Below are 13,563 nucleotides of genomic sequence, written 5' to 3'. Positions count from 1 at the left end.
ATGGGTATACAAAATGATTAAATGAGGAGTTAATAGGATGCAATGCATAATGTGTTATAGGGTTGTAGGCGTTTTGGAAAGTTAAAAGCACTATTACTAGTCCAAACCAAACAGAAAAATTACCGGACACTCGAAGAGCGATGATTGTTATAATATTTAAATAGGTGAAGACAATCATGATGTTACTCAAATGCACACTAGAATGTGGAATTTTATATACGCAATAGAAAGTCACCCCTTAACTTCTTCGTAACAATTAAACCATGAAATTGGCCATAGCTAATTTTTTGTTCCAGATATTTCAGTACAAACAACAAATGCAATTCACGCACAATCAAATAATTATGACATTTTCAATAACATAGCTTTCTCTACCCATCATTCACCAAAATCTGGTCCATACACAGTCAAATCGGTTTAACATAATATACCAAAATCGGGTCCATACACAGTCAAACCGGTTTAACCTAATGCACCAAAGTCCAGTCCATACACAGTCACACCGGTTTAACCCATATATCAAGGTCTGGTCCATACACAGTAAAACTGGTTTAACCTATTACACTTAGGTCTGGTGAATACGCAGCAAATGTACTTTGAGAGTTGCAAGAATCGAGGTACAGGAAAAGATAGAGAGTACAAAGATCACACCACAAGCGCACCTTCACAGAGTGTATTGGAGTGTCCACGCACCCCTACTCGTAGCGCAGTCTAAACGAGGAGACGGAAAAACATAGTGTGTGAAGTGTGTTAAACTGTACACACTCTACATACAAAACGAGGAGTTTTCACAGGAATGTGAGGAGGTGTGTGAGGAGAACTTAGTACAAAAACAATTATGGAACTCCTCGAATTGAAGGCAAAAATGCCAGAAAAAGACGTCCTAACCCCCCTATAGGGTTCTCCACTTTGAGGAGCTGCTCGAATTACTGCTTTTTGGGTTTAACCTCCTCGAATTCCTGTGTTTGTAAACACTCAACTCCTGGTTTTGCACGCGCTACACACGCACCCTGTGTAGTAAGGCTCTGAAGGTGATAATCTAATATGCAAGTAATTTACGGTTTCGCCATTCTTTTATATTTCAAAGAAGAACCAATACGACATCATTATGGTTTTGGGAGAAGACCCGGGAGAAGATATCATGACTCTTGCAAGTATTGCCAGAATGGATCATTCATGATTAAAGCTACAACTATATATACCCACAAGAACTCCTGACTGAACCAATAACGAGATATCAAAGTACGTTATGCAGTTTACACCAACCAAAAAGGGGAAATAAGGCACGATAGGGCCGGCCTTTGTGAAATGTTATTTTGTGACGCTGGCACTTCAGATAATATTGCCATCTTGTATCAGCTTTAGAGTTATGAAGACGCCACTTGACAGCAATCTTTCCGTCGGTTTTAGAATCAAATTAAACAGGCAATGTAATAAAATGCCAACCAGAAAGAAATATAAATTGAGTAATCACCATGCACCATCATACAGTGCACCTTTGAATGAAACCCTCAAATGAGTCCGCCCGGCACGAACATCCAAGTTTCCTCTGCGCATGCTTGGAAGTTTTAAGTAGATCAGACCTTTACCATTCTCGAAGATAACCTTGGAGTGCCAAACCTCTAGATATGGTGTGTCCACACGGGCAGAACCACAGACAGAAATTTCAAAGGTTCGGATCCTTTGAGTGTCTGTCTCCCGTTTAAACACACCCAATAATTATGACAAAGTGTTTAAGAGAAATGCAACGTAACGAAAAGATCCTTGCCCTTACCGATTGTCGCCGACCTTGTATCGGAGTACTTGTACTGGGTCGACTGCTGTCGCTTATATCAACAGGATCACCAATACTTGAATCGGTTTCCAAACCATTATCACTTGCCTTTGGAAGAGAGGTAAATGATAGAAGATGTTGTCCACTTATGAGACAAGTGCTACATATAGTTTATTTATCACGGCAAACTTGGTACAAGTACAAGAAGTAGACTGAAATCCACAGCAAAGTGATCACAACATAAAATAGATTACGGATTGAACACGAGTGCGGTCCTTCTCCTTCCGTGACTGGCCATCGACTACATAGGATAATAGGCGAGGGTATTTGATGAGAGAAAGACCGCGGAACGATATATTTAAATGAGGAAATATAGAAAGCAAATAGCGCCATAACAAAAGGCAAGCTAAAACAAAACGGCAAACGCATTTCCATGCTCCGGTGATACGTGCTGGCATGAGCACCATAGGATGTTTTTTTTTCCAATATCTGAAAACCGCTACCACAGCACGAACCACTATAACGCCCACGACTCTGATCCCCTGATCGGACAATGTGTTTTGAGTTTTGCATCAATCTGTGAACAAAAACTTGATGACTTTAATGACAAGAGGACAGAAACAGTAAAATTTACTGTTTCAACCTAATAGGCTATAGTGGATGTCATGCCCCAACCATGCCAGCTCTATCAATATCCAGAGGATGATTTAAGCACTACCCAAGACACCACTGGGTTAACTCTGCAGTGAGCAGAGCTGTATGAGTAACATGGCACCACTGCTCTGCTATACTGCATAGACATGCATGGTAAAATTTGAATTTGTACTGCTATATTTACAATAAAAACACTGTTAATTTGCTGGTCGATTTCACATTTTATGTTATCTACAGAAGGTGTGAATTATCCTTCATACACACATCACTTTTGTTCTGAAATCGACCAAGTAATAATGACACACACACAATTCTAAAACAACATCTTTTGCACAGAGTTCAATGGGATTTGAAAAGTTAAGTGGCAGTTGAAACTCCGGTGATAACACTTTTGCAGTGCGTGATGGGGCTTCCTTAAATCATCCTCTGATCAATATCAGCATTTCAAGAAGAAGTCCCACCAAAATGTCGACATGACATTGATGAAGAGGGACCGTTGAAATGCCGGTGTGCGGCATTTTAAAAATTTTGCTGCCTGTTTCATTCACAATGCATGACTAACTGTGGCTTGCAATATGAGTGCACATTGTTAACATACATTAACTTTTTTCACAACTCGTCTTGGTTCAAAATTGCTAAACATTGCCGACATGCTCTACGATTTCGTTTGCTCCATCAAGCCACCATTTTGGTATAACATTATTTTGGCATAACAGCACCCACGCTAGTGATCGATCAACTGAAGAATCATGTTAAACTACAATATTCAAATAAACAGCAAGGTATAGTAACGACAGAAGAGAAGAGAGAAGAAACTGCAAGAAGGTCCAGCAATAATGCTAACCACAAATTAAGAAACTATAATGGTGATTTTACATCATACTACAACCTCCCTCGGATCCGTTTAACCATTATTAATCAACTCAAAACAAGAAAGTGGTTTGTAAATTTTCGCGTTCAATATAACGAATAGGTCTGTAGATTAACCGAGTTATCTTCTACACACAGTACAATAACTCAATTTTGTTAGGTCTGTACAATGTAGTCAGTGGTGTTTGGTATTACCGCAAAGGTTCGCCTAATGGCGCTATGGGCTCCCATGACATACCCAGACTACCCAGAGTCGGAACCGAGACGACGGGACAGTTAAGAATCACACTGGAAAGTGAAGAAATCAAAACCAGGAGAAGTCGAAGAAGATATCACAGCAAACATAGTCATCAAACCCACACGCACTCAAAACCTACCGCATCGTGTAACCTTCTGTACGGAATTTCGTCGCTAGAGTTCGACACTACGCTTGATCTAGCAGTGTCCAATGATCGCGCCTAAATCAGATTAAAATAGTGAAAGAAACTTACAGATGAAGTATGATACAAACTATGGTATATTGTTTATCATCGAAGTACAACGATGAAAAGGTTGAGACTGTAAAACATGTCGTCAACCACGCGCTGTGTAGTTGTTACATTATTATAATCGGCTATATAAACTCCTTAAGAAAAGTTTGGAAAGTTTTTTCAAGCATCTATATCTCAGATTATTTGTGACATGTTCATATCGTGTTGCATATCAATGGATAGCTACTTTATTCCCCTTTACAATGCCACCACATTTGAAACAGTCATCTTTTATACCCCTAGTACACGTCTTGTGAATGTAATGGGGTCTCAAACAGAATGTGCCAAATGGACCATAATTCTGTGCATCAAGCTATATACAATCCCACATCTTCACAATCAGTCTGGGCCGGGACCTCATGCAATCCTTCAAGATGACAACGCTCGCCCCCACAGAGTCAGGGTAGTCAACCACTACCTGCAGAATATGAGCTAATATGGGAGTAGAGAGAATGGAATGGCCTGTCATCAGCCCAGACCTCAACCCGATTGAACACTTGTGGGACCAGCTTAGTGGTGCTGAATAGCCAATGCAAAAACGATTGAATGACCTGCGACGAATTCTGGTTGACGAATGGAATGCCATCCCATAGCAACGTGTGACCAGGATGTGCCTGGCTTTATGGCAGGTTTTTCCATCCGCTATTGAGGTTAGTGACTAGTGTTGTTTGAGCACAAAATAATGGCCAATTTGGCACATTCTGTTTGAGACCTCACTATATTCACGAGACGTGTACCCAGCCGTATAAAAGATGATTGTTTCAAATGTGGTGTCATTGTAAAGGGGAATAAAGTAGCTATTCGTTGTTATGCAACACGAAATGAACATGACACAAATAATTTGAGATATAGATGCTGGAAAAAAATTTCCAAACTTTTGTTGAGGAGTTTATTATTTTCATTGGTCAGTCAAAATTGATCGAGTGTGCGTGATAAACTTTGTAAAGGAATTAATTCAATGCTGAGTTTGATACAATTAGACATGCATACTTTTAAATATTCGAATACACGAGATGTATACATACGAGGTGAGCAATCACCCAATACTAGCTAATACTAATAACATACCGAGTCTTGAGGTGAGCAATCACGCAATACTTACAGAGTCTTAAGGTGAGCAATCACGCAATACTAATAAAATACCGAGTCTTGAGGTGAGCAATCACGCAATACTAATAACATAACGAGTCTTGAGGTGAGCAATCACGCAATACTGACTAATAACATACCGAGTCGATTCCTGGGTCTAATGTACCGACGTATACAAAGTGCTTTTCTGGGCTATCAGAACTTGCTTTGGGCCATGGTAGGTCACTTGCATTGTCATATTCTGTTTCTGAGTCTGTTTCCTCCTCTGATGTGACATCAAGGGTGACGGGTTTCTTAAGCTTTATAGATATGTCGAAAAACACATGATTAGATTTAGATAGTAAGTTATTGTTCACTATAGTTCAACTACAAATGTGAATCTTCTTATACACTTTCAAAAGGATAAAACTATTTCACTTTGCACAGACTTTAAGAATTTGACTTGAATGGTATAATGAAATCACACAATATAAAATGTTACGGAACATCGTGTACACAACTGGTACAATCTATCTGGTAAGCAACTATATATAAGCATCCTTAAAACACTATGATGTACCATGATAAAGGTGGGCATCTTTGAAACTGACCATTCGCCGCCCTTCCTGTAAAATTTCCCTTTGGACTAATTTTAGAATAGCGGTCGTCAAATCTAACCATAATCCTGGCCCTATAATCCCTTAGTCCTAACCCTAAACTACAGTAAGCCAAAAAAATAAGGTACCACTTACGGTGTTCACCCCTGTATAAATAAAGACAAACATGTAAGATTAAAACAAGCAGCCAATACCTGTACTCTTTAGCTCTGATTTTTAAAAACCTTATTTGTTGAAATTGGTTGAGAATTAAAACAACGGTTATCTAAAACCTAATGAAGAACCGAAATCAAAAGTTGCACTTTTGTGTTCTAATCAATGAAAGCACGACGTTAATTTTAACGTGCTAATCAATGGAAGCACGGCGCTAGTTTTCTTGTTCGCGAAGGCTTTGTGTACAAATCAATAGGGCATACAATGCAGCAAACTGCAACTTTTTGGTACCTTCTTTGAGTTTTTGGATCGTGTGTTTATTTCTTGAACAATTTCAACAAACGAGGTCTTAAATTCGAGCTAAAAGATGCAGCTATTGGCTGCTGGTTCCAATTATGACATATCTGTCTTTGTTTAGGATATACAGGGGGTGAACATAACTGGTGCCTTAATTCTTTGGCTTACTGTATATTCCTAAATTTAATCCTACCCTACAACATAACCTTATTCCTACAATGCAATATCTGTGATGGGTGTTGGTAGTTATTCCAAAGTCTTTCTCCAACTTCTAATATTATACGCCTATAACTGCTAATCGGCTTCAAAAACAAGACAACAATTATCTCTCTTACCGATTCTTTGATACATGTATTTTCACCTGTATCTCCATCTGTTCGAAGTGTGCATTTTGTTGTTGGTTCTGTTCCTCGTTGAGGAGGCGGTGGAGGAGGCGGGTAATCTGGTGGAGTCGGGACTGGTGATACCACTTTGACATCTGTTGCAGAGGAAGGGGCATCTTCTGTGGCAGGCGTTGCGACAAAGCTTGGATGTCTATCTTTGTCCTCACTTGTGTTCTATATCCAAACAGATTGTCACATTGTTTAATACACAGCGTAAAAGGAGTTCTACATCGGTGAATGAATTTAGGAAACAAGTCGGAAGAAGAACGTAAACACAGCAAAAGATGACAGATGTGCAAGGAGTAGTGTGGTAAATGGCTTCAAATTGATGGCGAACAAACATTCAACGGGTGCACAACAACTTATGGTGTGAAAGATGCCGAGTCCGAAGAATTCTGTGTACTGATGTGGTGAAATCAACGCACAACGAGATCTTGCGTGTTGTAGAAGTGCGATGTCCGGGGTGCAATGCTTATGAGTATATAACATCACCTCAAACAAACTTAACAAAGTAACATCAACATGACAAACACAATGTGCTGGAACCATTTACAAAAATGCAAATAGAAAGAAATAAGGTGGTAAGTTTTAACAGTCGATTCTGGTGTTCTCAAACTCATAGTAAAGATAACGTATTTGGTAGAGGTTTGAAATATTGGGTTCGACTCCTTACAAGAGGTGAGCTCGCCACACCTCCCGCAAAGGAGGTGTGACGTTGTTAGGCAAGATAGCTCGATGGCCGGCGCGGCCAGTGATCGAACCCGCAACCTCACCATTACGAGTTGAAGCCAGAGCTATATTAATTTAAAGGTAGTTTCCCAGTGGATTCCAGAAAAACACATACTATATCTATTACCATAATAGATAAACAACATGCTACGTGGTGCTTAAGGTGAAAAGATGAGTGCAAGGCCAAAAATACTGGTTTAACTGAACTTGACAAACAATCTTCAATGTAGGCTATAAATATCGTTAACTTCATGTACCGCCGATCAACATACAAAACAAGAGAAAAAATGCTAGACCTATAGCTACCTATGACCTACCAAAATGTAGGAATGGGAATTGTTATAGAAAATCTAAAAGTGCTATTATAACTGGTGCTGTAACTTTAGTGTTGGAAGTCGGATCTAGACATAAAGTATAATTTTACGTTCAAAGGGGGAAAAGAAAGGAAAACGAAAGAAGTCGTTGAGAGAATCATGCAAAGTGGACATCAATTGTCACTCATGTCATACTGTATGACTTCATATCGTACCCATGCAATGGATGCCGCTGTACTCCCGCGTTCGGTTGCCTCCGTCAATTCACTCTCTGTTAAACTTAGTTCAAGTCCAGTTATGGTTTCAGCAAACTTTTCCACCGAAAAGCGTTAACACAAAAATGTACAGGTTTGGGTTACAACACGATCTCAAAGTTCTTTTTAATAGCCAACATGAGGGTAGGGGTGGTGATGAGAAACATTTCATGTTCCGATAATGGGCATGAGCAAATGGGTATTATCTTAATATGTTTATTATTGTTCATAGGTGTAACTCGCGCAAATTTCAAAGTACGTTTGCTACACTGTAAAACTGGTGTCTTGGCAACATATGCAACATCTTTAAGACATGTCTTGGCAATAGACTCGTCTTCAACAATAGAAATCAAAGAAAATGAGAACACAATCTACATGTAAGACACAAAGACATGTCCTCCAGCAAGACACATCTCAAATATGGCTTCAAAGACACGTCTTATGAAGCTGAAGTGTCTTGCATGAAAACACGGACATGACATTTTACCGTGTGTTGTCTAAAACGTGACTTTGAGTCCAATAGATACGTATTTCAAACCTGACATGTGTCTTTCTGCAAGACAGCGGGTTTACAGTGTAATCATTATTATACTTTGGATAAGAAGTCTGAGAGCTGCAAATGTGTTATATGAAAATGAGAAGAAACAGGGTTTGCAATAAGCCTTTTTGAAATATGGCGGGCAAAAAAGGAGAAGGCGTTCTTTGAAGTGAGTAATCTTTTGTATGCTTAAGGCTTATTTTGCATTCAGTGTATAGGACCTAATATGCCTACATTTTCAGCGAAATAGAATTCAATTTTACGGTTTTAGAGTGTATTAACCAAAACTTGACCAATGGTGTAACAGATTAAAATGATTTATGTTAATGAGTGTATATGTAACAAGTTTGAAAATAGTATTAGTAATTCATGGAAAATGTGACTCAATCTTATTATGACGTGCTGAGAGGAATAACTTTAACATGAAAAACAATAACAAGCTATATTATTTCGTATATTATTTTGTATATTATTCTTATGTTTCTTCGAGTTGTCTATGATTCAAGGGATCGTGATTTGAACTGATACTTAAATCACTGACTCGGGTCACATTGATTCAGGGACACGTTGATAATCACTTAATATACCGTAAAACCCCGTCTACAAGGATATACCTAAGAAACGCCCTCAATAAAATTGGTTGCTTGTTGTATTTGGAGTTTGAGCAAATATATACTGGCACTGGGTGGCTATGCATTCCATCTAAGTATGTTGTAACACCAATCAATTGTATTGACATAATAACGACTGTTTCGTATATCAGGATCGTATAGCTCAATTGATAGAGCGTCAGACTTTGGAACTGAAGACATGCTGAAGAGAGCATGGTCCGGGCACCGGTTCCGTTTTTCATTCTCGTTTAATTTTAACTTTTTGACATGTTCTTTTATCTTTCTTCAAATCTACCTTTCTACTTTTAATTTTAGGTGCGTTTTTTTTTTTTTTTTTTTTTTAGTTTTTTTATAGTTTTTTTAGTAATTTTGTGGTTTTATAGAAACTAGTAAAAGCATTTATTCTAAATAATAGCGAAACCCTCGGTTAGACAGATGTGTTGTAACTTCTTGTCTGTCCTCGTCTTTGCAATAAAAACCTATGTTGCACCTTTGTGCCATCCCAATTCTTGAGGTAGGGTGCGTTTTTGGCTTAAGCACGATTTTGTTTCTACTTGAAATGAAATCAAAATAAATATTGTTCTGTTGCCACAATTGCAGTTTTTTCAATAAAAAAAATAGATGAGGAATAATAATTATTCCATATTTGAATCTATTGTCCCATCAAGAATAGAGTGTCTTCAAAAACTTCAATCAATTCATCTGACAAAGGAAACTATTCTGGTCATTCAATTTTGTTTCGCTTGCACCTGTTATATCACAGGCGTTGGTAGAGAAGGCACACTTCTCTTGTCTTCACCGAAGTAGTGATGTAAACACTAACATGATTAATTACCATAGCTAGCAATGGACATACACTATTTTTTGTTCCACTTGAACCCATACTATAGGCTATTCGCTGTCGATGTGACGTAATTAATCGGATTAACTACCATAGCAATTGATGAATACAATTTCGAATATATAGCCCTGCACTTCATCGTTCACGTGGCACCTATGCATTAAACCATAGTTGTCAAAGAAATGCTAATCACTCGCCATGTAAGATTAGTATTTATGAAAAGAGTGGTATTCAATCTATGTTTGGTGACATACGCGGGTGATTAGTGCAATCTGCTTGATGGTAGTTATTGCGATTATTACGTCACTTCGACAGCGAATTGTAGTATAGACGAATCCAACAAGCCAAGTGATGGTCAGAATTTATTCGGCCATTATACGCTGGTGAAGTTGCGTAATTAATCGGATTAATTACCATAGCAATAGGTGAAAACAATTTTGAACATATCGCGCTGCGCTACAAGCAGGTTACACTCATCACCTGTACTGTGTATGTCTGCAATCATAGATTGAATACAATACTGGTCTTTTCAAAGATCTTATAGGTGCAGCATGATATGGTTCAATGAAGAGGTACCGCCTGAACGTATCAGTGTATAACGCGGTATATTCAAAAATTGTTTTCACCTATTGCTATGGTAGTTAATCCGATTATTACGTAACTTCGCCAGCGTATTGGAATAAAACAGGAGGATGTGAGTTCATAAGGGCAATGTCGGGGATAGGTCACAGTCGATGTGGAGAGATGAGAGGTCCGACCAACAGCCATAGCGATTCAACTAATTCCAGCGGACGGTCTGTGGCTAGTAAGGAATCGTCTTTGACCACATGCGCAGATCTGTCTCGTCAGGAAGATATTTAATATCCCGAATTTATAATAGGCCTATGCCTACCAGTTCCATCGTATAACCAGAGAAGATGATAAAAGAGGAGGTCGCTCGCTGCCCACATCAAATAAATAATGTGTGCATCCGCCTATTGATGGAAACAATGATCTAATCCGATTGATCAACTAATACGATAAGTGGCTTTGCTAGTCACGACTGTCTAGCTCTAAACGGCGCATGCCCGGATATCAATTTGTTACGTCAGTTGACCGCGAAATATAATTTCTGTATTGTTTGGCATGACCGGCTGCTAAGTTTGACCCGATATCCTTGTGAAAAAGACCCGCATTTTGGATCCAAATAGCACTTTTGGACACGTTTGGACACAAAACTGGAGTATATGGAGAAACTGACAGGAGTTTGAATCTCTGATTACACTAGTTTTAAGTTTCCGTAAACTGCCGCAAATATTCAAATGGTTATCATTTAAATTTCTTTTCCTTTGACCTTATATTAATTTTACTGGAAAATTAATTATGCTTGACTTTCCATAACTTAACAAAACTTTTGATTTTTTTTAATGGGAGTTGCGATATATATAATGCCTTTTCACTCGTTTAAAATCATGGTCACCCTGGTTAGTATTATTATTTTTTAAAGAAAAAAAGCATGATTTGACTGCGAAATTGGGAATTTAACGATGTACTTCCGTGTGTGGAATATTTTCTCCACTAAAGAGAACTACCAAATCAGTCGAGCGTGTGGCGGATGAACAGATTACCACAAAGGAAGTTTCAAGTGGTGTTTTAAGTACACCAAACAAAGAAAAGTGAATGGAGATTAACTGTGGGTAATCGGATTATACGTTCGAGCGATCTCCTCTTTTCTCATCTTCTCTGGTATAACCGATCTGCTAGAGAATATTTGTTACCATGTTTAATAAATTCGTATTTATCGTATAATAAAATGTAGTCAAATGTATATTATGTGTCACACGGTTTTCTGCTGAACCACTAGCAGGCTATGTTACCACATCTATGACAATGACAAAGGTGAATTTTGATGATTTTTACGATCGTCCGGATGAGCAAATCACTGAATGGGTCTTTAGTTCCTCCTCTCCTTATCCTGCCAATATTATATGAATCAAAGAAAAATAAAGAAAAAATAAAATTAAACAAGAAAAAAAAGACAAAGAAAAGAAACAATAAAAGAAAAACAATAGAATAAATTAAACTAAATATGAAAAAAAAATGATCACGAAAGGAGTCTTTAGAAAATGCAAGAAAATATAAATGAAAAGTTTGAACAATATTCTGTTTATAAAAGTTTGTGTGACCGTGATGAGGCTCGAACTCACCATCTTCCGATCTAAAGAACCAAAGTCTTATGCCTTGCCAAGTGAGCTATGCTCGTGAGATGCGAAATAAAGATAAAATAATACATTGTATACCTGCTTGTGTCGGTAAATGATTTGCTCAAATTCCATAATGATATAATATTGTGGAGGGCGCTAGCGTGAAATATGCTATCATCACAGTCGCTTCTATTCCTTATAGACGGGTTTCTACGGTAATGCGAGAACTTGTTTGAAGCAATTCATATTATTATATAAAATTTCTTTCAAGATAATTAACCAATATGAATCACAGAGATAGGATAATTGGCTTACTGTCAGCATGATGTTCTTCAAATAAAATACTGAAAACTCAATGACCGGACAAAATTGTGTACCTTTTCGCCGTGTGCGTATATGAATCATATACAATACAAGAACATATGATAATTAGGTCCATGCAATACCAAAGTTAAATATGGAAGTCATGTTATTTCTATTTGCGCGGAGCGCCTGAACTTTCTTCGCTCTCCTCTGTGATGACTTCGGAACAACACTTTGCTTTTTGACACCAACGAGTAAAAGTATCATAAAAATCCATAATTGAAATAATTCCAAGTTATTTTTGCGAGGCGTACGCTGCTGTGGAACATGTGGAAAGACTGCACTGATATCAACATTGTGCAACGGGCCTGCAAGTGTAAAATCAATACATGTATAAATGTATAACCTAATTGTCCTAGTAATAATATTATTATATATTTGACAATGAAATTAAGTGAAAAGAGGAGGTAGGCCTACAATCCCGGGGTAATGTGATAAACGTTTTCTCTCGAAATTTAATTACGAGTGCAAGCAGGTTTTTTGTGGTCTTCCTTAACCTTAGTGACGTATTTGATCCAGCAAAGTAAAATCTAGATCCAGATACAGGCAAAAATAGGAACAAAAACAATAAAATACATTGAATATGACATTGAAAAGGCCAAAAACTTTGAGATATAGGATTTCACTAATTATGCTTCATTATGTATACGCTCTTAAATTGACCGATTAAAATATCTCAATTTTAACGAATACACACAGAAAAATCAGACCTTCATTATGTAAAAAAATACCAAGTATAATGATGTTGTGTATAATTTCGACAATTTTTACACAGGTTAAGTAAAATTTCATCAAAATGTTTTACCAGTTGTTATGTAATTTTAAAATGCACCTATTCGAAAGGCAAAACATACATTGGCCAGATATTTTGCCGAGTTTATGTAGTTTTTACCTATTTCAGGTAAGAATATAGCGCCGACCGAAAGCAATCATGGCGGACACGACGTGTATGTGATCGTGTAGCGCATGCCTCCTGAAACATCATTCAAATAGGTCGGTTTCGAAGTCATAAGTTGGAACCAAACTGGAGATTCGTTCGATAAGCTCATGTATGGATAACTTTGAGACATTAAAAATGGCCATTTATGGGTTCATTTACTAGATTTATCAACATTGGAATTGACATTGCAGCGTACGTATTGCCGCGATCATGATTACGTGCTACGACATTCATTACAGTACGATACTGTACGTACTGTATACTGCGCCCGGACACTGCGTATGGTATAGCAATGTGTGTGTTGAGATAGATAGCGATGTAATACGGTGTAGACGTGATAATGCATTGAAATGACTTTGGTAGGTAGTCCTACAGTACCAAATATGGGAATTAGGCTTGAAGCATTTCAGTGGCTTTGAACTGATAAAAAGGAAAACAAAAACA

At 37.8% G+C, this 13,563-nt stretch overlaps 1 protein-coding gene across 7 annotated transcripts in view; it reads right to left on the bottom strand.

The window, feature by feature from the left end:
- The window catches only part of LOC140162994 (uncharacterized), a 56,423-nt gene that overhangs the window by 25,904 nt on the left and 16,956 nt on the right, over positions 1 to 13,563 (bottom strand). For 2 of the 7 annotated variants that reach the window (XM_072186332.1, XM_072186326.1), the window contains exons 4-8: positions 7,605 to 7,700; positions 6,299 to 6,520; positions 5,058 to 5,216; positions 3,676 to 3,756; positions 1,775 to 1,882 (exon numbers count right to left, since the gene is read on the bottom strand). In XM_072186332.1, coding sequence (XP_072042433.1) covers positions 1,775 to 1,882; positions 3,676 to 3,756; positions 5,058 to 5,216; positions 6,299 to 6,520; positions 7,605 to 7,700 — 666 coding nt within the window. The remainder of the gene's footprint in view (positions 1 to 1,774; positions 1,883 to 3,675; positions 3,757 to 5,057; positions 5,217 to 6,298; positions 6,521 to 7,604; positions 7,701 to 13,563) is intronic. The other 5 variants (XM_072186331.1, XM_072186333.1, XM_072186328.1 and 2 more) reach the window with 4 other exon arrangements.

This window comes from Amphiura filiformis, chromosome 10, assembly GCF_039555335.1.
Source record: "Amphiura filiformis chromosome 10, Afil_fr2py, whole genome shotgun sequence".
NCBI classification, from domain to species: domain Eukaryota; kingdom Metazoa; phylum Echinodermata; class Ophiuroidea; order Amphilepidida; family Amphiuridae; genus Amphiura; species Amphiura filiformis.
This window is presented reverse-complemented; position numbering and strand designations above follow the sequence as displayed.